This window comes from Balaenoptera physalus, assembly GCF_965194825.1.
Source record: "Balaenoptera physalus genome assembly, chromosome: 6".
Lineage (NCBI taxonomy): Eukaryota > Metazoa > Chordata > Mammalia > Artiodactyla > Balaenopteridae > Balaenoptera > Balaenoptera physalus.
Genome location: NC_138885.1, coordinates 83,210,841 through 83,236,557, shown reverse-complemented (window position 1 = coordinate 83,236,557; position 25,717 = coordinate 83,210,841). Strand labels below are relative to the sequence as shown.

The following is a 25,717-nucleotide window of genomic DNA, read 5'->3' as shown; positions in this document are numbered from 1 at the left end:
AGCTCTTTTCCCAATAACTTTAGCATACACTGGCTGTCTCTGTGTTTGCAATTCATGACCACGATTCACTCTAGAAATAACAGTAACTAAACTTTACTGAGTATTTACTACGGCCCACACTGTTCTTAGTAAGTTACACATATTAACTCAACTTTAAAACAATCCTATGAGGTAAGTACCATTATTTATCTCTATTTCATAGAAGAGAAAACTGAAGCCTGGCCCACAGTAAGGACAGAGAATCAGAGAATCATCCTACAGCAAATAATCATGTCAGATGCATGATTTCACAGCACCAATAACAGTTAGAACTTCACAGTAAAAGGAACATAGATTAATTGTTTGGATTTAAAATATTCAGAAAAACAACTGTATAACTTAAATAATATACGTGTGTGTATTACATGTATGTGTATACATGTATGCATATACACATGTATATTTAAAATACTGAATAGAAAAATTCACTTTAGTTTCTATTACTATAGATACATTTTTAGAAATACTATAGATCTTATTTAAGGCTATCCTTAAAATGCAATCTATTTACAGATTGAATAGTTTGGGAGTTTAAGGACTGGGGATTATAAGGCAGTTGAGTCTCTCACTGAATTCAATTCTCACTTCTACATGTGCAGGTTAAAACTGCTCTAAGGAGGGCTTCCCTGGTGGCGCAGTGGTTGAGAATCTGCCTGCCAATGCAGGGGACACGGGTTCGAGCCCTGACCTGGGAAGATCCCACATGCCGCGGAGCAGCTGGGCCCGTGAGCCACAGTTACTGAGCCTGCGCGTCTGGAGCCTGTGCTCCGCAACGAGAGGCCGTGATAGTGAGAGGCCCGCGCACCGCAATGAAGAGTGGCCCCCACTTGCCACAACTAGAGAAAGCCCTCGCACAGAAACGAAGACCCAACACAGCCATAAATAAATAAATTAAAAAAAAAAAAAAAAAAAACTGCTCTAAGGAAGTAACAGGCCTTTGACTTTCCTCCTGTAAACTGACATATAGGGATTGTCGAGACTGGGTTTGTTAGAATAACTACTTCTACTTCTGAAAAGGATCTAATGAGGAAGGTCCTGGTCACCGAACTGTATGCCCTTTACAACACTGGTCCGTATAGTCTGCAAAAATACGTCATGGGCACCCCTCCCCATGACTCTGTAAAATTTTGTTTAAAATGCTCTCCAAAAAGGCGTATAATCCCTGCTTAAGAGTTCCCAGAGGTTATGAATCAGAGGCTACATGGGACCCTTGCTCTGCCACGTGGCTTCCTGCACTGCCCAGGAAGGGACCACGGTGCTAGGCAAGCTTCCATCAGCTATTTTATTTTTATGAGACCAACCAATAATTAGGAATAGGGGAAGGAAAGGTGTTCTGGACTGGTTTATAATGCTACTAAATGTTTGTTTTCTTCACGTGGCCACACAGAATCTTTGCACAGTCAAGCATGTTTATTGAAAGCCTACACAGCCAGAACATCAGACCCCTCTTCTGTGACAAGCAGGGTCCCTGCCGCCCTGAAGCAAACTATCCCCATCATTGTTCTGAGATCATGTGCCTCGAACAGAAATTGTGAGCCACTGGAGGGGTTCTGTGGTTGATACAGCACATGGCACCCCCCGGAGCCCCTCAGGACAGTCACAATGTGCAACAAGACTGCAGAGGCTCTGGGAGGTGCTGTAGTGAAGAAGGACTGGACATTTCTTCACAGCACATCACTACTAACATCCTGCAAAGGCAGTGTTCTCAGAATGCCAGTTTGGGAAGTGCTTAAAAGCAGCAATCCTTTGTGGCCTGGATGTTGGCGTGATTTTCTCTGCAAAGATGGCCTTATTAATGTAGCGGACCAAATGCGAGGCTGCTTCACCCATATATCAAGGAGCTTCTCCATCTGAACACATAGAATCTTTCCACGATGAGTGGGAATGACCAGTCCCAACAAAACAGAAGTGTAGCTTCCTGAGTTATGAAAAATTTCAACTAAAGAGAGCTTAAAGATCTAACAGCCCTCACAGGTTAAGACCTTAATTGACTGGACCCCAACAAGCCCTTATCTTTTTTCCTAATTTCTTTGTTTTATGAGAAAGGACTCAATCATAAGGAAAGTTATTTTGTGTAAATTGCATTTTCCAATATAGAGTATACATAAAGGCCAATATCCCCACACCCCCGCGCCCCATCTAAACACCATTCTTAGACAATGAACCTAAGGTTCTGTCAATCCTAACACATCAAGGAGAGTTGGTTTGGTTTACAAGGGGACAGGAATGGGTATGAATTTATTTTAGAGAGACTTTTATAAAGACCTGATAAAAAAATCAAAAAAAAAAAAAAAAAAAAAGCAAATATAAAGACCTGAGATACAATAGGCTGGCAAAATCTTCATTAGTAAATAAAATCATTTCCTGAGCGATATGGTGATGCAAATTTTTACTCTGCGTGCAAGGAAGTAGATAAACAGATAGTAAACAATCTATTAAAAAGTAATCAAGTAAGTGTCAATCCACATAGTAACTAAAATTCATGTCAATGATCTCATACTGACAGATTTAATAAATGGAGGGATGCTCCAATCTGCATACAAATCACATGTCTCTATAATCAGAGCCCTAATGTGAAGCAAAAAAAGCAAATTTCAAATTCATAGCCATCTTGACACTAGTGAACTGCTGTCAACACGGAACACTTACTCTATAACTCTAGCTTATATGTAAGAAAAGGTATCTCAAGTACCTAACACATCCTAAACTGGCACTCTTGACTCCCCACACCTCAGCCACTCCCAAGCCCCTCTTTCTTCAGTGTCAGCTACTGCAGTAAATGGTACCATGTAGGCTCAGGCCCAAAACCTAACACCCAGTCTGTTAATAAGTTCTCGCTTTCCTTCCAATCACACTCAGAACCTGACTACTTCTCACTACCTCCTACTCACACCCTAGCCTAAGCCTCATCGTCCTTACCCTCGACAGCTCACAGAAGCTCCCAACTATTTTCTCTGCTTTCACTCTTGCCTCCCTAACAGTCATTCCCCACGCTGCAGCCAGAGAGCTCTTCAAAACTCATAATCGGATCACGCCACATTCTTGCCCATAACCCACAGTGACCTTTCATCAGCAGCAAAATTTCAATTCCTGACCTCAGCTACCAGGCTCTACACAGCCGGGTCCCTCTGCCTCTTGCTCCAGGGTTTTTCCCCCCCATTTCACTCTGCCACCATGTCCACTCCTGCTTCAGGGCCTTTGTACCTGCTGCCTCCCCCGGAAGGCATCTCCCTAGATTCCAGTTTCGATTCAAATGTCACGGCATCAAAGAGGCCTCCCTGATCTCCATATCAAAATTAACACCGTCTGACCTTTAACCTGCCTTTTTTTCTCCACAAGCACTTGACACTAACCAAAGTCACACCACCTATGCATTATTTCATCTGTGCATACTTGTCTCCTCCACTAGGACATCAGGTACGTGAAAGTGGGGACTTGGTCAGTGTCACTCGCTGCCCCTCCATCATCTAGAGCACATGCCAGACACATACTCGGTACTTAATAAGTAGTAGTTGTAAAAATGAATGAGCCCAGATCGCGCAACGAAAACAAGAAAGTTAAAAGTGAAAAGGCATATTCAAACAATTCATGAGCATACTCGTCGGAGATTTCGATATTGAGCTTCTGTCTGGTTTGGCTGAGAGTCGTCCGATAGAGCTTGGTGGCCATTTCAATCAGGTGATCACTGCTGAAGAGGAAGTCTCCTTTACTGGCTGCTTCCGAGCCCTGAAAGGACAAACCAAGAGTCAGGCTGTCATAACTAAAGACAGCTCGGGAGGTACATGTTTACAGGTTTGGCTGAAAACACATTTACAGTCTCTCTAAAACATCAGCTCCTGGAGTCCATCCTCCCAAACAAACAATAATGACAAAAGCAGTTATTTCTTCCGAGTTGCTCCGAGTACTTTAGTAAGGTTACCTCACCCCTTGCCGCCCCAAGTTGGTCGACGGACCAGAAGCACCATCCACATCACCTGGGAGCTTGTTAGAAAAGCAGACGCTCGGGCCTGACCGCAGGCCCACCGCAGACGATTCCACAGGAAGACCCCTGGGTGATCTGTTGGCTCACTCAGGTTCGAGAAGCACTGACCTAACCCATAACTCATTCTGAAAGGGCTGTTCTAAAAGCTCCTCCATGATTTGGTTAAAAAGATAAGAACGACAACAACAACAAAAAGACTTCCAACAAATACCCTCAGGCAGTGGCTTTCAACCTTAGCTGCACAAGGCACTCACCTGGGGAGCTTTCAAAATACAGGATGCTTCTGCCCCATTCCAAGAAACTCTGATTCGGTTGGACTGGGGAAATGGCCTGGGGACCAGCATAATTTAATATATAATTGAGGCTCGGAACCACTGATTTAATATGCTCCTTTAGGCTAAAATCCAGAGTGGGGAAAACAGGCTGAACTAAGCTTATGGGATTTTCTTACGTTTACAATCAGCTAGATAGGTTACTATCTATTAGCTAGGTATATGTACCTATATATGATTAATATTTGCTGACATCTGTTTATTCAGTGACTATTTGTTATGTGACAGGCACTATGCTAAAAGCACGTTACATAGTTTCTTTTAACTCTTATAACAACACTATGAAGTCGGTACTAATATTTTCCCTATTTTAAGAAAGGGAAAATTAGGTAGGCATATTAAAGTTAAATGACTTGGCCAAGGTCACTGTAAAGTTGGTGACACCAATGCCAGAGCCTACACTCTTAACCGCTCAGTTCAAGCCAGGAGGTCTTAGTTAAGCTGACATTAAAAAATCTTTAGGTCAAAATTACTAGGCAGTTGTTTTATTATAGTTACATCCTTTAATTAAAAACCCCTAAATTAATGATGAACAAGAAGACATTTACTAATTTAATAGATAGAAGAAACAACAGAAGGAAGTATAATTTTGAATGTCCTGATATTTCTAGGAATTAGTCTCAAAATAAGGCACATCATGGTGGGTGTAAACAAAAAGCTACTCAGTGAAATGAGAACTCAAGTGAACGAGTCAAAAAGAGTCATTAATCTTATTCAGTTACTGAAAAACCAAGCCTGAGATTTTACATGAGTGAATATAGACCAAATATGCAGGTCAGTAAGAAGAAAATATAAACTTCAAATAATAGGATTATTCACATGTGGAAAATTTTAGATCAATGGCTGAGAGATTGGACCAATGCAGAAATCTTTCAGGCAAATCAATAGTTAAAGCTTTACCTCTTTGAGGTGGACGGCAAAGAAGCCATCATTTTGTGAGCTCATCGATACTTTGGTTACATCCACCAGGGGAACCTCTGACTTGATCTGTCCAGACTTTTGATCAGCAAGAAGGAGATTATTATTTGTTAATAGGAAAATCCGGGATGTACTCTACGAGAAACCAAAACAAAAAAGGATGTAAAACCAATGATCAAAAATCCCCCAAAGGAGTTCATGAGTTTAAAGCATTGTTATTTGTAGAAATGTAGAAAATATTATTCTAATATTTTTCAGCATGCACACCTATGTAAACGAGAACACACTAAAGAACACAGATAATCTATTTTAACTCACAAAAATTTCAGAGAACAAGCAAAATTCCACCTAAGCTTAAAGGTAAGATAAAACAGCTCCATTTACAGTAACTCCTTGGAGTATACGAAATGCAAATTTTTTTGAAGTATAGTTGATTTACAATGTTGTGTCAGTTTCAGCATACAGCAAAGTGATTCAGTTATACATACACACACACACACATATGTATATATATTTTTAGATTCTTTTCTGTTATAGATTATTACAAGATACTGAATATAGTTCCCTGCGCTATACAGTAGGACCTTATTGTTTATCTATTTTATATTCAGTAGTGTGTATCTGTTAACCCCAAATTCCTAATTTACCCCTCCCCACTCCTTTCCCTTTTGGTAACCATAAATTTGTTTTCTATGTCTGTGAGTCTATTTCTGAAATGCACATTTTAACATTCAGAAAACTGTCCCAACTGATAAAACACTTCTTACAGGTCTTCAGGGTTAGCGTTTTTACCTTCCCATTAGCACGGTTAATTTTGTTCACCACTTCAGCAATGATAATCTTTTCTTCAATGGCATCTTTGAGTTTCTTATACTTGGGATTCTTGTTGATTTCCAGGTAAGGCCCTTGGAATGGCTGCCCAACACTAAAGGAAAAAAGTTCCTCATGTAAGAAATGGTTTCACATGGAAGTACTACTAGAAAAAGGTAACAGGTCAGTTGATTTTGAAATTCAAATTTCAAATATATATATATATATTTTCTTTTTTCTTTTCTTAACATCTTTATTGGAGTATAACTGCTTTACAATGTTGTGTTAGTTTCTGCTGTATAACAAAGTGAATCAGCTATACGTATACATATATCCCCATATCCCCTCCCTCTTGCGTCTCCCTCCCACCCTCCCTATCCCACCCCTTGGTCACAAAGCACCGAGCTGATCTCCCCGCTGATCTCCCCATGAGATGCAGCTGCTTCCCACTAGCTATCTATTTTACATTTGGTGGTGTGTATAAGTCAATGTTACTCTCTCACTTCGTCCCAGTTTACCCTGCCCCCTCCCCGTGTCCTCAAGTCGTTTCTCTACGTCTGTGTCTTTATTCCTGTCCTGCCCCTAGGTTCATCAGAACCAATGTTTTTTTTTTTTTTTTTTTTGCATTCCATATGTGTTAGCATACGGTATTTTTCTCTTTCTGACTTACTTCACTCTGTATGACAGACTCTAGGTCCATCTACCTCACTACAAATAACTCAATTTCGTTTCTTTTTATGGCTGAGTAATATTCCATTGTATATATGTACCACATCTTCTTTATCCATTCATCTGTCAATGGACACTTAGGTTGCTTCCATGTCCTGGCTATTGTAAACAGTGCTGCAATGAACATTGTGGTACATGACTCTTTTTGAATTATAGTTTTCTCAGGGTATATGCCCAGTAGTGGGATTGCTGGGTCATATGGTAGTTCTATTTTTAGTTTTTTAAGGGACCTCCATATTGTTCTCCAGAGTGGCTGTATCCATTTACATCCCCACCAACAGTGCAAGAGGGTTCCCTTTTTTCCACACCCTCTCCAGCATCAACATTAGAGAAATGCAAATCAAAACTACAATGAGGAATCACCTCAAATATATTTTTGATGTGATCATGGCATTTGGTTGGTAAGACTTTGATAAAAATCTTATCACATGGAACAACCAAGAAAGAAATCACTCACAAGTAGGACAGCCAAGACCCGTGTGCATGGACTCACAGGCAGGAATAGGTCATTCCTTTTAATCTCTTATTATAAGGTTAACAGCTGCCTACACAGGATTCATTAATATCTTTAAACAATACGTAGCAATGGTAAAAAGAGCACAAATCATTACCATCACCTGCTCCAAAGAAAATTTTCATTTTCTCACAGAGAGTAAGGAAATCAGTAGGCCTTCTGGGGAAGGATAGATCCAGAGCAACCACTTGAGAAGAAAACTGCAGAGCACTTCATATTACCATGTAACTCTGGCTCTAAGTAGGCCAAATATGAAAGAAAAATCGGGCCTTTCCTCTTAGGATATGCCCCTAAATGCACAGAGGTGGCCAAGGTAAACATTCAGAATCAGAGCAGTTTTTCTTCCAAACTACTTCCTGCAAGAGGCATGATCGTGCACACAGCACCAAGGTGGCTTTCCCTAAAGACCTGTGCGGTGACAGGGAGGCTTCTTCAAAGACGTCAAGGAAAAACCACAGCTTCATTTTGAGCTATAAAGTTCTGGCAATGTGCAAATACAACTTTAAATGCTTGTGCTGTGTGTGGAGGATCAGGGAAGAAAATTCACGTAGGTGGTCAGTGTTTCACAGCTCCCAGGACAGAAAAGGCCGGCACCCCTAAGGGCTGCCACTTCACACAGCGGTGGGAGGGTCAACGATTCGACCTCTCTCAGTGCTGGAGGGTGAGCACGCTACCATCCCCGAAAACTAATAAAACTACCCAATAAAACTACCCAAGAGGACCTGGCTTGATATTAACATTTTTTGGTTGTTGTTCATATTCAAACACATTTTTAATAATACAACGTGCTAACAGTCTTTGAATTTGTTTCTTCAAAAATGCATTTTTTTCTCCTTCCAGCTTCTAAAGAGTCAGCCATAGGGAATGTTAATTAAGAAGGCCGCTCTATAATTTAAAGACATATAAAGAAAAAGTTGAATGAATTAAGTTGGTGGAGAAAGCATATAGACAATCTACCTGTCTGAATATGCTTTACAGAGCAGGCACTTTGAACAATGTTGGATTTAGACGCTGTGTTTGATTGAGGGGAGTGTACACCCCCTCAAGCAGCCGAGTCAGCTGACCAAGGAAGCTGTGCCATTTAAAATATCTACAGCAAATGAGTTTGGCAACTTATATTCATTTAATCCTTTAAGAGGAAGAGCTTTCAAATATGTGTAGACGTAGAGAATACACACACACCACACGCAGTACGTGTGAATATACCTAGCATATAATGCATTTTTATTTCTAAGACATTCTTTGGGAAAAGCTAAAAGTTGTTACAGATTTGGCTTGAAATTGTACAATCTACTTTTTTAGAAACACCAGATGTAAAGGAGATAGGAATTCTAGGGGGAAAACGATGAACTTGGGAGATGTAAGAATATTCTGATAAGCAGTTTTTACCAAGAACTTCACTTGGCAAACTTGCAGTTGGTGTTCCTTCTTTTACTGAGTACTTGGTGTCTACAATAAAGGAACTGAACTTGCTGCAGAGGCCAGTGAACTCACGGCCAATAAGTTAGCCGACCAAAGGCTACCACAGGCCAGTGCCTAGGCAACACTCAGAAAGTGACAGACTGGCTCATTCTTCATTTATCTTACAAATGAGATTCTGACCCAGCTTGTTAAAGCAGGAAGATTGGAATGGTGATTACAGTAGATTGCCATCAGAAACCAGCTAGTGTCCGAAAACTATGGAAAACTAATGGGAATTTACAATGTAAATTTATCTTAACAGCCTAGACAATTTTATTTTAAATGACAACTTCTAATTATTTAGGAAGTGTTCAGGTAATGCCAATAGAGTAAAACCAACAAATGTGATCTCATTTCTCTAAGTATACTATGGAAGCCCTTGATCAAATGTGTTACATTCATATCCAGCTGATCATAAAATAATTCATGAAATTAAAAATCTGTGTATTACTAAAATCAAAACCCACTAGAAAATGCCTATGAATATATTTGAGAAACTTTTAAAATATTGACTGTTATGGGTAAAGCAAAGCCATAATACCTAGATGGGTATAAAGCCTTCTTGTCTTTGAAGAGTTCACTGGCTTCTAGTTTCTCTTCATAAATAAGTTTCTGTTGGTCTGTGAATTGGTCCCTGTATTTTTTACACTGTGAGATATGAAAAGAAGAAAAAAAAAAGGACATCACTTATATAAATAAATCATTACTCATCCTTAAATATGCTAAGCCAATTTAACAGCAGTAAGAATAATCATAAATGTATATGAAATATTCATTTAAAAGGCCAAGAGAATTTTTCCTTCCTGAGCTTTAAAAGGTTGGTCTTGGAAAATGTCATAAAAACTACTGTTTGTATGGCAGAACTTGCGATGCTATTTCAAAACATCTGGCCTGGGCCCCCCGGGAGTACCGTTTCCTCCCACTATGACGTCAGCCCTTGGACATCCACAGTCCTGAGCTATCATACTCTTTCAAAGACTCACAGTAAGGAAAACATGGTACATCACAACCCAGTACACATATTTATAGACACACATATAGACAACTTACACAAAAGCTTCACAAAACAATACTTATCCTTTCTACGATGTCGTATATTCTGTTATTTTCTATTGTACTGTATTTCATTTTAAAATGCTGGTAGAAATCAACTAAATTGATTTCATGACCCACAAGTATGCTATCACCTATAGTTTGAAAAGCACTGTTCCGAATCCTCCATTACCATTTTATAACGTGGACACGGGACCTGAGAAATCTTCCCTTCACCTGATTCTGAGATTGCACTGAAAGGAGACGGGGGTGGTGGGAGGGGCAGGACCAGGTTCTTTAGATGAACTCTCTAAGAAATTCAGTTCAGGGGTGGTTGAGAACCACCCACATAATCATATAAAGGAATGTTAGCATTGCTGCCCACCCTTGGAATAAACTCATCCCTCTCATTCTCCACCCCCAATTCCACGGAGGTAAAGGCAAGGCTCAGGAGCCAGGAGAAAGGACAGGCAGAGCGGATGCCCAGCATTAGAAGCTCCCCATCATTACTTCTGAAAATAGTTTCTATATCAGACTCAAAGGGGGAGATGAACATTGAAGACATTGGCGAATCTTGCCAAATTGACTCACTAAGTTAGGGAACAGAACTCAGAATCCAGTTCTATATGCTGTGCTGGTATCACTGATCAGTGATTATGTCTCTCTATACATAATTGACTCAGTTAAGAAGAAGCCCATAGTACAGGGCAGGAAAGTTTCCCAGAAGACATATCCATCAATTGTTCACTTACTAAATACAAGCCCTTCAACCTAATGATTTCATTCTATCTGAATGACATATATTTAGCATTCTATATATCAACTAAGTTATTGAAATGAAGTCAACCTCTGTAGAAGTACCCCATGTATTCCACACAGAGCACCACCTAAATTACATGCTATGCTCTCATATAAAATTAAGTGAGCCAAAATATAAGGCCAAATCAAGTAGATTTTCAGCTTCCCTTTCACTCAGGTAGAGGGAAATTTTAATCTCTTTAATGTCCTTTGGGTGACTTTAGAGCTTTTTCCCCCCAGTCCATTAAAATGTGTGTGTTCTCATGTGTGTCTATGTATGTCTACGTAGAAAGTAAACTCATATAATTTTCGAGACTTTACTACTCACATGAAGATGTTCAAATTTTATTACTTCTACCTCCAGCAAATATTTCTTCAACTAAAGATGAAAACAAAAACGAAAACAAAAAACTCAACTACTTGAAAGCAACTGGAATCTGGACGGGAAAGACAATGTAGCCCTGCTCTTTCCTTCCCAACCACGGATATGAGAAGATGCCACAGGAGCACCTGGGGCTCCAGGAATTCTCACAGAAAGCCAAGCACGCTGCCCGCTTCAGAAACACCAACTTCCTCAACTAATTCTCCCTGAGGCTAGAGGAAAATTCTGCTTTTACGTAACACTCCTCAAACACTCAAAATATATGATAAGAAGTCTCTGAAAAAACAAAGCAAGACATTTTTTACCCTCCACAAGTGGAAAATCCTTTTTAGCTCCTTGTGAGTAGAATCCAAGAATAGGTAAGGTCTTGATGGCCAATTCTTATCTATCGGAGATAAGGAAGGCACCTTATTTTTCATTTCCAAGAAGTATTTTTGCACCTGTGTTGGGTTTGACAGAAAATACCAGATGAGTAAAATACACCAGAAAAAAACACTGTTTGACATAAACCAGACTCAAAGAAACCAGTCTTTAGTGGAATTTACCAAGTTTTAGTCCATAAGACTTTGTAACTCTTCTGGAAAGTCTCTATTCCACTCTTCGCATTGGTTGGAGAAATCTGAGCTCCACCAAATGGTTACGAGAAAAGAAGAATACTAACGCGCATACTAATTTTCATATTAACATTAATACTAATACCAGTCAACATTAGAGAGCTGCAGTGTTTAACAGGTAGCCACTAGGCACAGGTGGCTATTTATACTTAAATTTTAAGTAATTAAAAAAACTAAAAATCCAGTTCGTCAGTCACATTAGTTACATTTCAAGTGCTCACTAGCCACACGTGGCTAGTGGCTACTCTACTGAACAGCAAAGATACAGAACATTTTTGTCACTGCAGAAAGTCCTACTGGACAGTGCTGCTCTAGAGCAGCGGTCCCCAACCTTTTTGGCACCAGGGACTGGTTTTGTGGAAGACTGTTTTTCCACGGAGGAGGGGGATGATTCAGGCAGTAATGCCAGCCATGGGGCGCGGCAGATGAAGCTTTGCTCGCTCGCCCACCGCTCACCTCCTGCTGTGCAGCTCTGTACCTAGCAGGCCTCAGACCAGTACCAGCCGGTGGCCCGGGGGTTGGGGACCCCTGCTCTAGAGCACTTAACATGGGCCAGGCACTGTGGGAGCGTTACAGTGTTACTTCATCTTAATCCTTGCCATACCTCTACAGGTTTAATGCTATTATTATCCCCATTTTACAGATGACAAAATGAGGCTCGCAAATCTGTGAGTGGTGGAGCAAGCTGTCTCCAGAGTTTGCGCTCTTCACCACTACATCTACTCCTTGGAAAGATGGAAGGGAACTTTAGAATCCATCCCGGGAGAGGGGCATAGCCTTGCTCTCCCTCACCCCTCCACCCACTAGCTTGTTTGCCAACCTTACTTTGCAGCGGCTCGTGGCAGTTTAGCAGGGCAAGCTCTTGGCATTCCCCTCAAATTCCTATGCTGAAACCCTAACCCCCAAAGGGATAGTGTTAGGAGGTGGGGCCCTGGGGAGGTAATGAGGTTGAGAGGAGGTCATAAGGGCAGAGCTTCCTAGATGGGATTAGTGACCTTGTAAGAAGAGACAGGAAAAGAGTTTGCTTCTCTTTCTCTTTGTCATGTGAGGAGACCAGGAAGAGGCCCTCACCAGAACCAGTCCATGCTGGCACCCTGATCTTGGGCTGTCCAGCCTCCAGTACTGTGAGAAATAAATGTTTGTTTAAGGCACACAGTCTATGGCATTTTTGTTATAGCAGCCTGAACTAAGACACCTGGCTTTCTTGGGTTCACTTTCCCCGAAGTATGTTCTCTCTGTCAAAGAAGAAGAATATTTGATTAATCACGTACAGGCCTCTTTCTGACACAATTCTACTTGAATTTTAGAACCGATGATAAAAAAGGTCACAAACTCTCAGTGACACAGCTATGATTTAATTGTTACCAAATAAGTCACATATTACTGAGTTGGTGCTATTAACTGGTTAATCCAATAATGCTAATTAGCCATATGTAAAGTATAAACTTACAATTCTCTGAAGTGTAAATTCATAAATTTTCTTTCCAGCATTGGCTCTGAAGAATTTCCTGTACTCCCTGCGTACCTTTAAAAAGAAGCAGCAGAATACAGAGGTTAACGCGCGGCCAGCAGATGCCCATAAAGGTGAAACACCTCTATTAAAATCGAACATAGATGGAACAAGTAAATTTATAAGTGTCTTTCTGGATACAGTAAAATAATTGAAGCATACTGAGACAGTGGGTTTTAAGTTGGAGAAAAAGAAATTCAGAGATGCAAGATAATACCAGAATGTTTTGATGTTTGTAATCCTCTTTAACTAGTTTTTAAAGAGCCTGACAATCTGATGGAAACGCTTTACAGGCATAGCTGCAAACCCATCACAAATCAAAATACATTCCAGAAAAAATTATGTAAGGTAATTTTCACTTCAAATTGTTCTTAGAAGGCAAAAAAATGCCTGAAGAAATATATGGCAGTTTCCAAAAGCCTTGCATATGAAGACAGGACTTTAGTACTGCATACTGAGAAGTGAATGTGACTAAAAATAAGAATTTAAAAGGAAGCTATTGAATGATCATTATCTCCCATTTAATTGCATTACTTTTTCTCTTACCCCTACTCCCATCAAACTGTCTACTAATACTAATCACAGCACTTAAGACATCATATTACAGTTTTAGTTTACCATTTCTTCCTTGCTATATTGTCGTATTTACCTTGTATACTAGTGTCTAACAAATAAAATAACTGAGGTGTTTGCTAAATGAATGAATGATAGCTAAATTTGGAAACTGAGGGGGAAAACATTTAAAATGTTTATCATCATTCAGTTATAAATGGGAGAGTTAGAATTTAGCAAAATATTAGCCTACTTGAATAATTCAGACATTATGTATGTTTTTCTTATATCTTTAGCTTTCTGGGTTCAATTGCACATGTTCAAAATATTTCTACATTAGAGGCTGTAAACTAGCAAACTAGTAACCAAATTTTTTATCGAAAAATGTTTTATATGCACATTTTAAAATTAAGACCTTCACAGAGGAATTCAGGCTGCAGGTTTCTCTTACAATTTTCTAAGATCTAGCAACAGTGAGTCCTATTCCCACGTGACAAGGACTGAGCGGACCAGAGCAGCCGTTCGTTGCTGCCTTTGGAAGAGAGCTGTACCCTCCAAACCGCAGGAGGCCTGCAGGAGGCCTGCCTTCCTACCCCCTACCTTCCATCTGCTACTTCCCTCGCCCATGTGACCTGCCTGGTCCCTCCGGGCATTTGAGCACCAGACCTATTCTCTACACCTGCGGATTATTAAGGTTTAAAAATTCTCCCATACACCACATAGGCAGTTCTTCCTTTAATTCATATCTTATGTTACTGATTATCATTTCTCTTTTAGCCATGGAGTGGTCTATAACTATTTCAAATCTCACTTACAAGGTTAGAAGGAACAAGAAGAAAAATGATACCTATTAATTAGCTCCTGAAATTGTAAGAGTGTACAAAAGCAGAGAAGTTAAAGTGAGTTTCATGAAAACATATCCTTGGAAATATACTAGAAGTCCTATATTTACTTGAATTTCATTGTAACTGAGCTCAATGCAACATTCTTTTTGATACTCACAGGACAGGCCCTTTCTCCTGAAAAACAGCTACACACAGAAGAGGCCTGGTGACAACATTCTGGCATATAGAATGGGTTCCCTTCATGGGCCCCAGGGTCTTAAAAAGGGTCCACTGAACTTTGTAATCAATTCCACAAGAATTAAATCATTTAAGAGGACAAAATTACTGTTCATATCAACATACTTCTTTTTTTAAAAAAATACAAAATTATTACGTTCTTGGACTTCAAAGATGTTTAATCTTATAACAATAATGGTAACATATTAAAATACTGCTGTTTTGTGGAAACTGGACAAAAAAAAAAAGACAGTTATGTCTATAGAGTAAGCCCAGTTAACTTCAGCTAAAACAGTATTCACCTGTGAACTGAATTTGGTTTACAGGATGCTAGCATACACTCTAACATAAAAGTACTTTTTAAATCATATGCAATTAGTTAAAACCAGAAAACTGAAGATAAACATGATGCTGCTGATAGAAATCATTATAGAGGGTAAAAATCCTGACTCAATGTCGTTTGTTCCTTCCTTTTATGAAAATTAGAATGCAAATTAGAATGTGAATAAAATGGGAAATAAAATCCTCCGTTTTAACTTTAAAAAAGTAGTAACAGAACTTGCTCAGAATTCTTGGAATAGAACATCTTAAATTCATATTTAAGTTACTTCTTAATTACCTCAAAAATTACTTGATGGATATTCATTATAATAAAAAAGTTAGTTTACTAAAAGTTTATAGGCTAAACTTTCAGGGAAAAACGTAGATTGTTCAAAGCAGAGTTTACAGATACTGCTAAAACAGTTCAGGTTCAGAGTCAATGGTTTCCTGGAGAATATTCAAATATTTAGAAAAAATGAATTATTATAATATTATAGTAAAAATAACAAAGAGGAAATGTCAAAAAAGGGCCTAATAATCCCAAAATGACAGTATGGATGGCTCCCCACAGTGAGGAGTTACTGAATATTAGGAAGACAAAATCCTTATATTGCCTAAAGGTCGTTCTCAAGGTTTTCCAGAGCTCAGCGTCATATTTACTAACATGCAAGCTTACCTCAAGTAGGAAGTATTGCTTTAAAATAAACCCGGCCCTAAATTAGAGGGCATTTGAATCTAAAGTTCTCTTTAACCTGAATGATCTACTGCTGGTCTTATTTGTCAAAATCTGTACATTTATGCAAAACCCTTTCGTTTCTATGCTGAACAATTAGAACGATGGGCACTTTGAAGAAAGCTCTGCTCCAGGAGCCGTCAATGGGACAGAATTGATGGGTAAAGGGAAACAAAAGCCCAATATCCCCAGGCTGGTCACTGCAATGGTAGGTCAGCTTTTAAGCTCAACTGCTGTAACTCTGTCTCATAAATGAAAAAAAAATCTTCATCCTCATAAAGAGAACATTAAACAGAACTTGGATAACAAAGAATAAAATATGCTACATTACTATTTAAAGTAATATGCTATTACTTTAAACTTATTATTTAAAGAAAGACAATGCAATAAAATCAGAACATTTTAGTGTACAGGTTTGTTCTCAAAAGGAAACCAAATTAGGCAAGATGACATTGTAAAAGACTGTGCAGACCATCAGCAAGCATAATCAATCGTTTGGTCAGAGTTAGTAGGTGCTAGGCTTCACTGAGTTCACCGTGGGCAGAAAGAAGAGGTTGAGGAAGTACCTTCAGTCCAAGCCAGTAAGCCCAAATGACAGCAACTGCATGCTTACGCCTAGCCTCCTCCTTCAAGCGTTTCAATTCCCTTCGAGCCTAGAATGTTTTAGATGGTAAATAAAAGAGACAGCCCAATGCAGACAGCACAAATGACCAGAAAAAGACACCCCACCAAACAGAAGAGCCAATTTATGTATCAGGATTTCAGAATGAAAGAGAAATGGTGCACAATCATTTAAACCCAAAGCATCAGTGTCAGGCTAGCATAGTCCCTTGTATTTTCAGTGCATTGAGACTCTGTCCCAGAGGAGGGTACCTGAGGGAAGCACTCCCCTGCCCTCCCCCTTACTTCCATTCTGTTCCTTTTCTCTCCCCTGTTCTCTCTCCCTCTTCACTCCCTTCTCCACACTCTCTCACTCCCTCCCTCATCAAAGCCTTAGATCTGGGAGTGGCACCTAATGATTTCCATAGACTTCCCTTTGCTGCCAGCCCATGGGGGCTAAAGAGGCTGTGAATTCCTGAGTTCATTCATTTGGATGTGTAAAAAGACAACTCTTGTGAACAACCATTTAGAAAACTGGAAGGAATAAAGGCTGCCTCTCTAAAGTTTCAAACAAAAACAACAAAACCCCAAATTTTTTCCAGTTGGAAAATTAGAAGTAGCATGTATCAAAATTCAATATTAGGTAAGGCCCTAAACCGTGAAATATACAGAAGCAAGATAAAAAAGTGAAGTAACTCATAGGTTTAAAAATCAATCTTAGGGAAAAATTAATCTGAGGCATGCTATTTTAAAAGACAGGAACAGACAGGCACTAACGTTTCATTACATTACAGTACTCAGACTGGGAAATGGACTTCTCTTGTTCAGTGGAGAAATCCCAGAGTAATTGTCTAGGAGTCCCTCTGCCTCTGCTAAGACAGTTCCCTCAGTTTATAAAGGGAACTAGTTTGTTCCACACAGATTTTCAGGGGAGAACACAAATGAACAACTTTGGTTAGTTTGTGGCAAGTTAACATCTTTATACAGGCAAATGTTGACTTTTCTCATTTTTCTCACAAGACGGGTTTATAATGTTGACAAGGTAGACTTAAAAACATAGGACTGTAATGATATTTGAGTTTCTCACTGGGATACACATGTTTAGCAGAGATGATCTTTGATTTTCTAAGTTAACAAAGATATCTAAAATGCTCCGTCCCTTGGGATATGTGAAACGTTCACAGAGCCCACGACTCTGCCTGGGGATTAGAGAGAGTATTTCAGGAGCCCTTTGTTTCTGAACACAAACAGCTGATGCCGAAATTCCTGGCATTCTTCAGGGGCAATTACAGCTAGCTTTGCATGAACATAGCTTTCTGCTAAATCACAGATGATATTTCTTTTCACATATAATATTTTGCTTATAATAATCAACAGCTGCCACAGTGAGCCTAAAAAACAATTTCATTCATGGATTAATATTTTTGTCGAGCATGCGTTAAAGGTGTTTCTATTATTAACATGTTGCAGAAGACCAATTGAAACCCAAACTTTAACATTCCCATCATGCCCCCCGTCGCGCACAAAAACACGTTCAGAAAACTGCCAGGATACATTAGGGGGGTAAAAAACAAACAAAAAAACCCCCCCAAAACTAAACATGCATGTTACTCGAGAGTTTAAAAAAAAGAGCAACTATGCTAGTACCTCATTAGTAAGCAATTAGTCTTTTTTGCCTACGCATGCTTAAGCTTCCTAACGTGCTCTCTTGGCACGAACATCTACAGGGTTATTAAATCTGGCTACTAGGACATGCGCCAGCATGAGCCACTGTTAACCATGGATGGGTCTTCATGCCCTGAGATGCTAGAGATATGGACTGATTACTGCGGATTCCAGGATGGGAGTGATGGGATGTGCATTTCAAGTACCTTAGATCCAAGCCAGTAAGCCCAAATAACTGCAATAGCATGTTTATTCCTAGCCTCCGCCTTCAGCCGGCTCAGTTCCCTTCGCGCCTGTGATGCATTTGAAAAGGAGTTACAGAAAAGTTTAAGGCAAGAAAGGTTACTGCTGATTCCCAATGGAGAAAGAGGAAGAGAGACACCGGTCACCATCAAACAGTAAACGCAAAAGCGTGTGCCACCACCCCACACCAAAACGTTGGAAAGAGCAAGAGGCAAACACGTGCTCAGGAGCTTAAGCCAGTGAATCCCGAATGGGGGGGTCCGTTGCTCCACACATCACTCCTGACCCGCTGCCTTCCTGGGCGTCTCTGGCCTACCTGGGTGCCATGCCAATACGCTGCAATGGTGGTAGCTGCTTCCTCACAGCGCTTCTGATGCTTCAGTTCCCGCAGGATCTTTCGGGCCTAAAGCACAGAATGACCCAGAAAGATAGAAAATTAACACCAAAAAACTATATCCATAGTGACTTGAAAAAAACTACCTGAAGAGATAGGCATAATCCCCATTCTCAAGGGAAAAAATCAATAGCTTAAAGAAAGGAAAAGGGAAAGTTGCTTTATTAGCCCAAAATGGACCACGAGAAGGTGGTAAATGAAGACATTATCAAGCATGACAGCGCAGCCCCACTCAGATAGACAGCAGCCTCCCACGCCCTGATACGCGACAGGAAAAAATCTGACCACAGCAATACAAACTGGACACAGCAGATGGAAGGAACAGTTCTCAGAAGGTGGTCAGTGGATCTCCAATGATCCACCAAAATCCACTTGATCACTTTTATTATTATTGTCTGGAAGGAACTGTAGCTGTACTTTTTTTTTCAAAAGAGATGGCTAAAAACTTGCTATAAAATAAAATTCTCTCACTAGTTCAGTACTAGTGGCTTCTTGCCAGTAGTTGCTTGAAACTGATTTAGTGGGGGCCAGGAGGACAGCCGGTTTGGAGGCGAACCCTGAGTCCTGCCTCTGAAGTCTCTAGACTGCACGCCTGGACTCAGGACTCGGTAGTAGGTCAAAGAAAAACCTGTAGGCAGCAATTTCACTTAACTCTGTGTGCTCAGACTTGTATTTGGCAATTGCTGTGGGACGACTACTAAGCACCTGGGCTGCCCACAGGCCTAGACAAAGGGCAATGGAAGCCGCAGGACTCCTGAACCAAGATCTGGCTTGTGGGCTATAGTGTGCTGACTCTGAATGACACTTTGGCAGGAAGGACCCAGAACCAGGTGGTGTGTGCACTAGGACAGCCAGCGCTTAGGATTTTTCAATCACGATGGGGCAGACTGCAAGACGGTCACAGGGAAGGTATGGAAGGCATTGTGCTGGGGTGCTGAGGTCTGGCAGGGCTCACAGGTATGGAGGCAACAGTGTGAGACAGCCTTTTGCACTACAGCTTCCCTTGCAAACAGGGGGCAAGAGGATACTGAAATCATGTACGGTATTATTTCAAGGACTTCCTGCTCAGAGAACAAAGCTCTTGAAAAGAAAGCAGGAAGCAGCCAAGACATGGTGTAGGGCCCGAGCTTGGCCCATAATATTTATTTTTTCCATCTGACTGTTTACAGGGTAGGCAGGAGCTGAGAAACCCTCCCCTGCAGGGTGAGCCCAGAGACATCATCCTTTGTAAAGAACATGCAAACCTCACATAAATAAGGATCACTTCTTTTAAACTCACCTTCCAACCCCGGATATAAGACTGAATTACCAAGGTAGAGCTCTTTATCTGTTGATACCTCTTTTGTTGCTGTAGGATGAAAGGGGAAGATATCAGCAATTCTATTTACATATCCATAACATGCACACTGAGAAAGAGAATTTGCTCACTTAGTGCAATGAACTCTTGATCACCCATATTCTTTCTGGGAACCAATAAGTACAGAAATCAAAATATCCAACAATCCAAAATTATTACGATTAATCCAAAGTTTGCTTCAAGGATGGTAAATACAATTAATTTCTAAATGACTCAGGACCCACCATTATTAACATCTGTTCTTTGTGTCATGCTGTTATAATACAACGTTGAGCACATAGCAGATACCCAGTGAACACACATGAATGAATACACACTGAGTTCTGCATCTGCTCCTAAGCCTTCTCTCTTCTTGGTGCCATTTCTCACCCTGCTACTCACTGGGTCAGCCTCTAACGTCCCCAGCTCCTTTTAGGTTTGCTGCTTTTACTGCCTCAAGCTGGGAAATCAGCTAACAAATTTAAGTCAACTCCTATCAATCGACTAAACTTTATTTATTGAGCTCCTACTCGCCATAGAGCCCTTCAATAGAACCGTGAGGACGTTCAGCTGCAGCAGAGGTTATTTCCAGTGGGGGAAGTTTAAGGAAGACCCAGTGAGATCTCCCCAAGAGTCAGCTCGGCAAGCTCAATGCCCAGAGGCCCTTACTTCCAGGGCCAATGCCTTGGAGAGTGGAGACTGCTAGAACACTATCCCTAGAGAAGTGAGCGCTTACTGTATTTACTGGGGAATATTCACTACAACGTGGGCATTTGTGATGAAATTTCACAGCTTTTCAAATAAAATACTGAAGCCAGGTTGTGACTCAGACCCTGGAAATGGCAGACTGCCCAGCTCCCTTTCTCTGAGGGGGAACAGATGCTCCCAGGACTCTAGGCTATGTTCTGGAATCTCAGAGAAAATGAGCAGCAGAACAAAAGAGGACGCCAGAGAGAAAGGCAAAGAGAACGCTGGGACCCTGGACAAGTCACTACCTTCTTTGGGCCTCAGTCTCTTCATCGGGCAACTGAGGAGCTGGAAAATCTCTAAGATTCCACACAGAGTGATGGTCCAAACTGTACCTACAATATCTGACCATCACTTCTGACATTCATTTGGTACCGCAATGTCTTCTTTCAAAATTCCTACATGGCTTGAAAATAACTCTGTCTTTAAAATTCACCTCAAGGAGCCATGAAATATCACAGAATATGGATTTTAAGATAAATAGTAACTGAAAATGGTCATTCGGAAAATCTTTGAGTTATTTGGTCAAGGGAAAATCACTGGCTTGGATAACTGTAGTTAACTGGTGGAGGTATTTACAAGCATACCTTGTTTTATTGTACTTTGCAGATATTGCGGGGGTTTTTTACAAATTGAAGGTTCGTGGCAACCCTGCGTTGTCAAATGATGGTTAGCACTTTTTAGCAACGAAATATTTTTTAATTAAGGTATGTACATTTTTTTTTAAAAGATATAATGCTATTGCAAACCTAATGGATTACAGTATAGCGTAAACATAACTTTCATTGGCACTGGGAAACCAAAAGATTTGTGTGACTCGCTTTATTGCAATGTTCGCTTTATTGGAGAGGTCTAGGACCAAACCCACAAAGTCTCTGAGGTTTGCCTGTAGTTCAAATTCTGAAACAGAAATAACACTAGAGCAAAATTAATACTTCCTCTAAAGTTTGGGCTATTATTTGTTATAATTCTAACTCTCAGCATCACAAATTAATGATACATATGGTGACTTTTTTAAAATCTGGAGATACAAAAGCTCTATATTGGGAGGGAGGGTGGAAATAGCACTTGCTATTTTTGGTTCCTTGCCTATTTCTCCTCATCCTTCTGATGAAATGGCCCCTTCCAGAAGGTCTTCCTTGACCATCCTATCTAGAGTAATCTCCCGTCTCCCCATTATTCTTTATCTCAGTTCTCTATTTCCTTCCTAGCACTTACTACAATCTGTCATTGTTCTATTTATTTGCTTAAATGCATATTGTCCCTCACTAGACATGAACTGTATGAGGTCAGGAATCAGGTTGTTTGGTTCACCTTGCTATCCCCTGAACCTGGCAGAATAAGGGTTTCAAAACTATTGGTAGAATTCAATATAGATGAATTCAGGATGCTTCAAAACTTGGTTTTTCTTAATGATCTCAAAATAAGAAATAATAAAATGGGTTCCTTGAGGACTGGCTATTTGCTGGTCCTCCCTTTCTCAGGCAAACAGAAAACAGAGCATTATGACTCTGCCGAAGGGCCAAGTACCACTGCTACGTGCAGCCAGGTTGGTGACGACAGTCTTCTGGGCCTTTGCAGAATACATGTTAATGAACCTCTCATTAACGTGGCTGGCTAGGGTCATACTTTAACACTTGTACTGTTGGTCATACTCTTTTAACTTGAGGAAGCGATTTTAAAGATATTCTTTTAAAGATCACATAATTTTTCCTTACTTTTCATTTAAGTAACTCATTAATTTCTAAAACTTGGAAATTATACACTAAAATGTATTACATGAGAACAGGCCAGCATAAATTATGTCCTGATTGTACACACCCTTAAAGCAAAACTTCTCTACAGCTGAAAAAGAGGAAGAACACCCTAAAGGAGATTCGATTGCAATTTTAATTCATTTTCCAACTCACTCTCTAGTGAAAAAGCAGAGAATGAAAATGTGTTTGGAAGCAGTGCTCTTATCATTAAAATTCATTTTGTGAGAATGCAATGCCAAGTTCAAGCTAGCCTAGAGATAAACCTTCAGGTTTCCCTCAAACCTGTTACGCCTCCAATGAAACATCTATAATTGAGTGAGAAAGAAAATTCCGCAAAGAAATTCCATATCAATTAAATAAACATACTTTATTTTTGAGTCTTTTCCCAAAGGGCCAGATATGTGAGGACTAAAGGAGATCCAACCCTTTAACCCAAACCCAGAATTCTACTAAAATGTGGCATTAGCTTTCTGGAATTAAAGCCATTTTCAGTGTTCCTACAATAAATGGAAAACAGCTAATTATTTGGGAAAATTGACCCTACCATACTCAAAGGGTTAAATGACATTATCTCTTCCAATCTGATAACCAAATTCAAGATGTAGATCTCCCACTACATGTATCTCCATCAGTGGAAGACAGCGGGATAAACTAAACTTGAGCTTTGATGTTGTCCTGGATTCAAACCCCATCTCTGCCTCATAGTAGCTGTTACTTAACAGATCAATGACTTAGTTTTCTCGTCTTTAAAAAAGGGACCAGAAGAGCACCAATTTCACGAGGTCATTCGGAGGATGAAGTATGTAAAAAAATAACTACACAGTTAAGTACGTAACAAATATTTGCAAAAAAAAAGCATCGTGATTACAGCTCAAAAATGTCGGGGGCTCTCACCGCATATCTCCTGTACCAGGCAGCGATCACGATTTGGCTTTTTCTCATCAGCAGGAAGTGTGTGCGACATTTCCACCCCCGATAAATCTTCTGAATGAGAGTGGCCAGGTCCTCAAGACGCTGCTTCCTCAGGTCTTCTAATTTGAATAACTAATAAATAATAGATGGATTTATCAAAAATCCACCAAAAACTCGTGGCACATGTGTACATCATTCTCAGGAAATAAAATGTCACAATGTTGGAGTGAAGCACATTGAGGAAAAAAAAAATAACTTAATTACAGATATTATGAATAGTAGTCCAGAAGAAAACTATTGGGATGAATTCACGCAAGATACACAATTCAGAGTACAGTGTTTTAGAATTTATGACGAATCACGTAAGGGCTGAACTGAGCTCTAGATGTACCTTCACACTATCTGTGAGGATGAAATTATTGGAAGGGAGGTGACGGCAAGGTCTCTCTCAGACGATTTGAACACTTTCCTAATTCTCCAAATTTCCAATAAACTGCTATGTAAATTTTACTTCATGCTAGTCTATTCAGTTATAAAAAGGCTCCAATGGAGTTCTTCACTAAGTAGAATTTTAAGTGTTCTTTTTAACTTAAAAAAATTTTTAATTTGGGTGCCTTCGTGTACCTCTGAATAGCAGGGTTGTCTTTCCTAAAATTACTGTATAATTCAGATATTACAAATACAGACGGAAGTAACCTCCAATTTTTATGAATTAGGGAGGTTTTATTGTAATACCAGTTTCTTTATGATTTCTTAAATGCTGTACAATCTATCAGCTCAAAAATTTTGGTGTTTCATAAAAAATACAGATGTTCTTCCATTATCCCTTATTAAGCCACCCCTTTGGACATTTGCAGAAAAACACAAAAATGTGACATTCTTGGTAGCATCTTGGGTAACATTATAAAGTTAAACATCCTTTAAGAATTTGCCCATATGATTATAACACAAATTCAGAGTGTAACGTTTCGATTACATACTGTTCTTGGGTTTCGAATGAATATCTTTGATCTACCAAAGGAGTACTCTTCCACAGGAATCTCCAATTCATTAAACAAAACCTCCACACCAGCTCTATAAAAATAAATAAAAACAACAAATTTTCTGAGTTACAAAAATAGGTTATCTTATCTTAAAACATGATATTAGGTTCTCAGCAGTATAAAAAAATAGCTTCATTTCCAAGTATAAATGCTCTTTCAGTAAGCATCCTTCCATCAAAGAACTTCCAGAGTGAATTCCACAAATTTAACCAAATCCAGTAAATGCTCAACAAGCATTTTGGGTTTAGAACTACGTATTCTAAGAAAATATGGTATTAGACAATTTCTTGATTTCATTAGCAGAGGCGATCAAATATACTTGTAACAATGGACCAACCAGGGCCAGAAGGGTATGCAAGAAACTCACATCTATTTTGAACCCACTCAGTTACTTCTTGCAAACATTTTAAACACTGCTCCTGCTTCTCAGATTGTGGGCAGGTCCCAAGAGTGCTAAGTGCCAGGCCAATGGGATGCAAAAGAACACAGGGTGGGAGCAAGGCCTGGACTTGACTCTGACCTCTGCATCCTGGACCATGGATTTAACGTCAGCCTTTAGTACTAAACTTCGTCCCACCAACCTGTGGACTGGAGGCCAGGCTGGGAGTGAATCCTTGTTCTGTGTATTACAGTAGATGCTGACCATAATACCCTGGAAATTAGCAGTGGGAAATGAAATAGCACCCAGACCCTACATTATTTGGGTATTGAATTATGCATCAGGGACCACACCATATGTCTGGAGTTTATCTTCTTGTAATACAGGGTGAGTGTCTAATCCTACTGATGTTCCTGTGAAAGGCCAGGTCCCGTGACAATGTGGAGTCAACACCAGTACAGTGAAAGAAAATCCCCATAAAACAGGCACGTCTGCCCTGCTGTGGTAGTTGGGAGAGCTTCTGTGGCCTGCAGAAAAGGGGCAACTTCTGGGACTGGTGAGAGCAGAAAAAAGGTCACTGCACAGACAAGGCCTGGTTTCTCTTCTGCAGCAGCCCCCCTGCCAACACACAAGTTCTCTCTGCATGTGAAGAGCTCACAGGGGCTGCTCCATGGGATGAGTCTGCAGTGGTCCAGCACTCTGTCTGTGACGGGATGGATGAGTGCAATTTAGGGCAGATGAGCTGAAAGCCACATGGCCCCAAGTTCTGCCATATTCTCCAGTCCGGCTTTACTCACAATAACACTGACACTGTGAACCTTATCTGCTCCTGTATCTATTTCTCAGTTGGTAC

The 25,717-nt window shown here is 40.1% G+C and overlaps 1 protein-coding gene and 1 long non-coding RNA gene across 6 annotated transcripts in view; one reads left to right on the top strand and one right to left on the bottom strand.

Moving 5' to 3' along the window:
* The window catches only part of LOC309663466, a 201,182-nt gene extending 200,228 nt beyond the window's left edge, over positions 1-954 (top strand). The window contains exon 2 of the long non-coding RNA XR_014265301.1: positions 829-954. This is a non-coding gene — a long non-coding RNA (uncharacterized lncRNA). The remainder of the gene's footprint in view (positions 1-828) is intronic.
* MYO1B (myosin IB) overlaps positions 1-25,717 on the bottom strand; it is a 181,275-nt gene that overhangs the window by 2,964 nt on the left and 152,594 nt on the right. For 2 of the 5 annotated variants that reach the window (XM_082466961.1, XM_082466964.1), the window contains exons 19-30: positions 24,423-24,516; positions 23,425-23,574; positions 19,970-20,038; positions 18,613-18,699; positions 18,260-18,346; positions 16,355-16,441; positions 13,062-13,136; positions 11,303-11,437; positions 9,327-9,433; positions 6,064-6,196; positions 5,254-5,406; positions 3,638-3,765 (exon numbers count right to left, since the gene is read on the bottom strand). In XM_082466961.1, coding sequence (XP_082323087.1) covers positions 3,638-3,765; positions 5,254-5,406; positions 6,064-6,196; positions 9,327-9,433; positions 11,303-11,437; positions 13,062-13,136; positions 16,355-16,441; positions 18,260-18,346; positions 18,613-18,699; positions 19,970-20,038; positions 23,425-23,574; positions 24,423-24,516 — 1,305 coding nt within the window. Of the gene's footprint in view, positions 1-3,637; positions 3,766-5,253; positions 5,407-6,063; positions 6,197-9,326; positions 9,434-11,302; positions 11,438-11,542; positions 11,617-12,806; positions 12,847-13,061; positions 13,137-16,354; positions 16,442-18,259; positions 18,347-18,612; positions 18,700-19,969; positions 20,039-23,424; positions 23,575-24,422; positions 24,517-25,717 lie in introns of those variants that run through there. The other 3 variants (XM_082466962.1, XM_082466963.1, XM_082466965.1) reach the window with 3 other exon arrangements.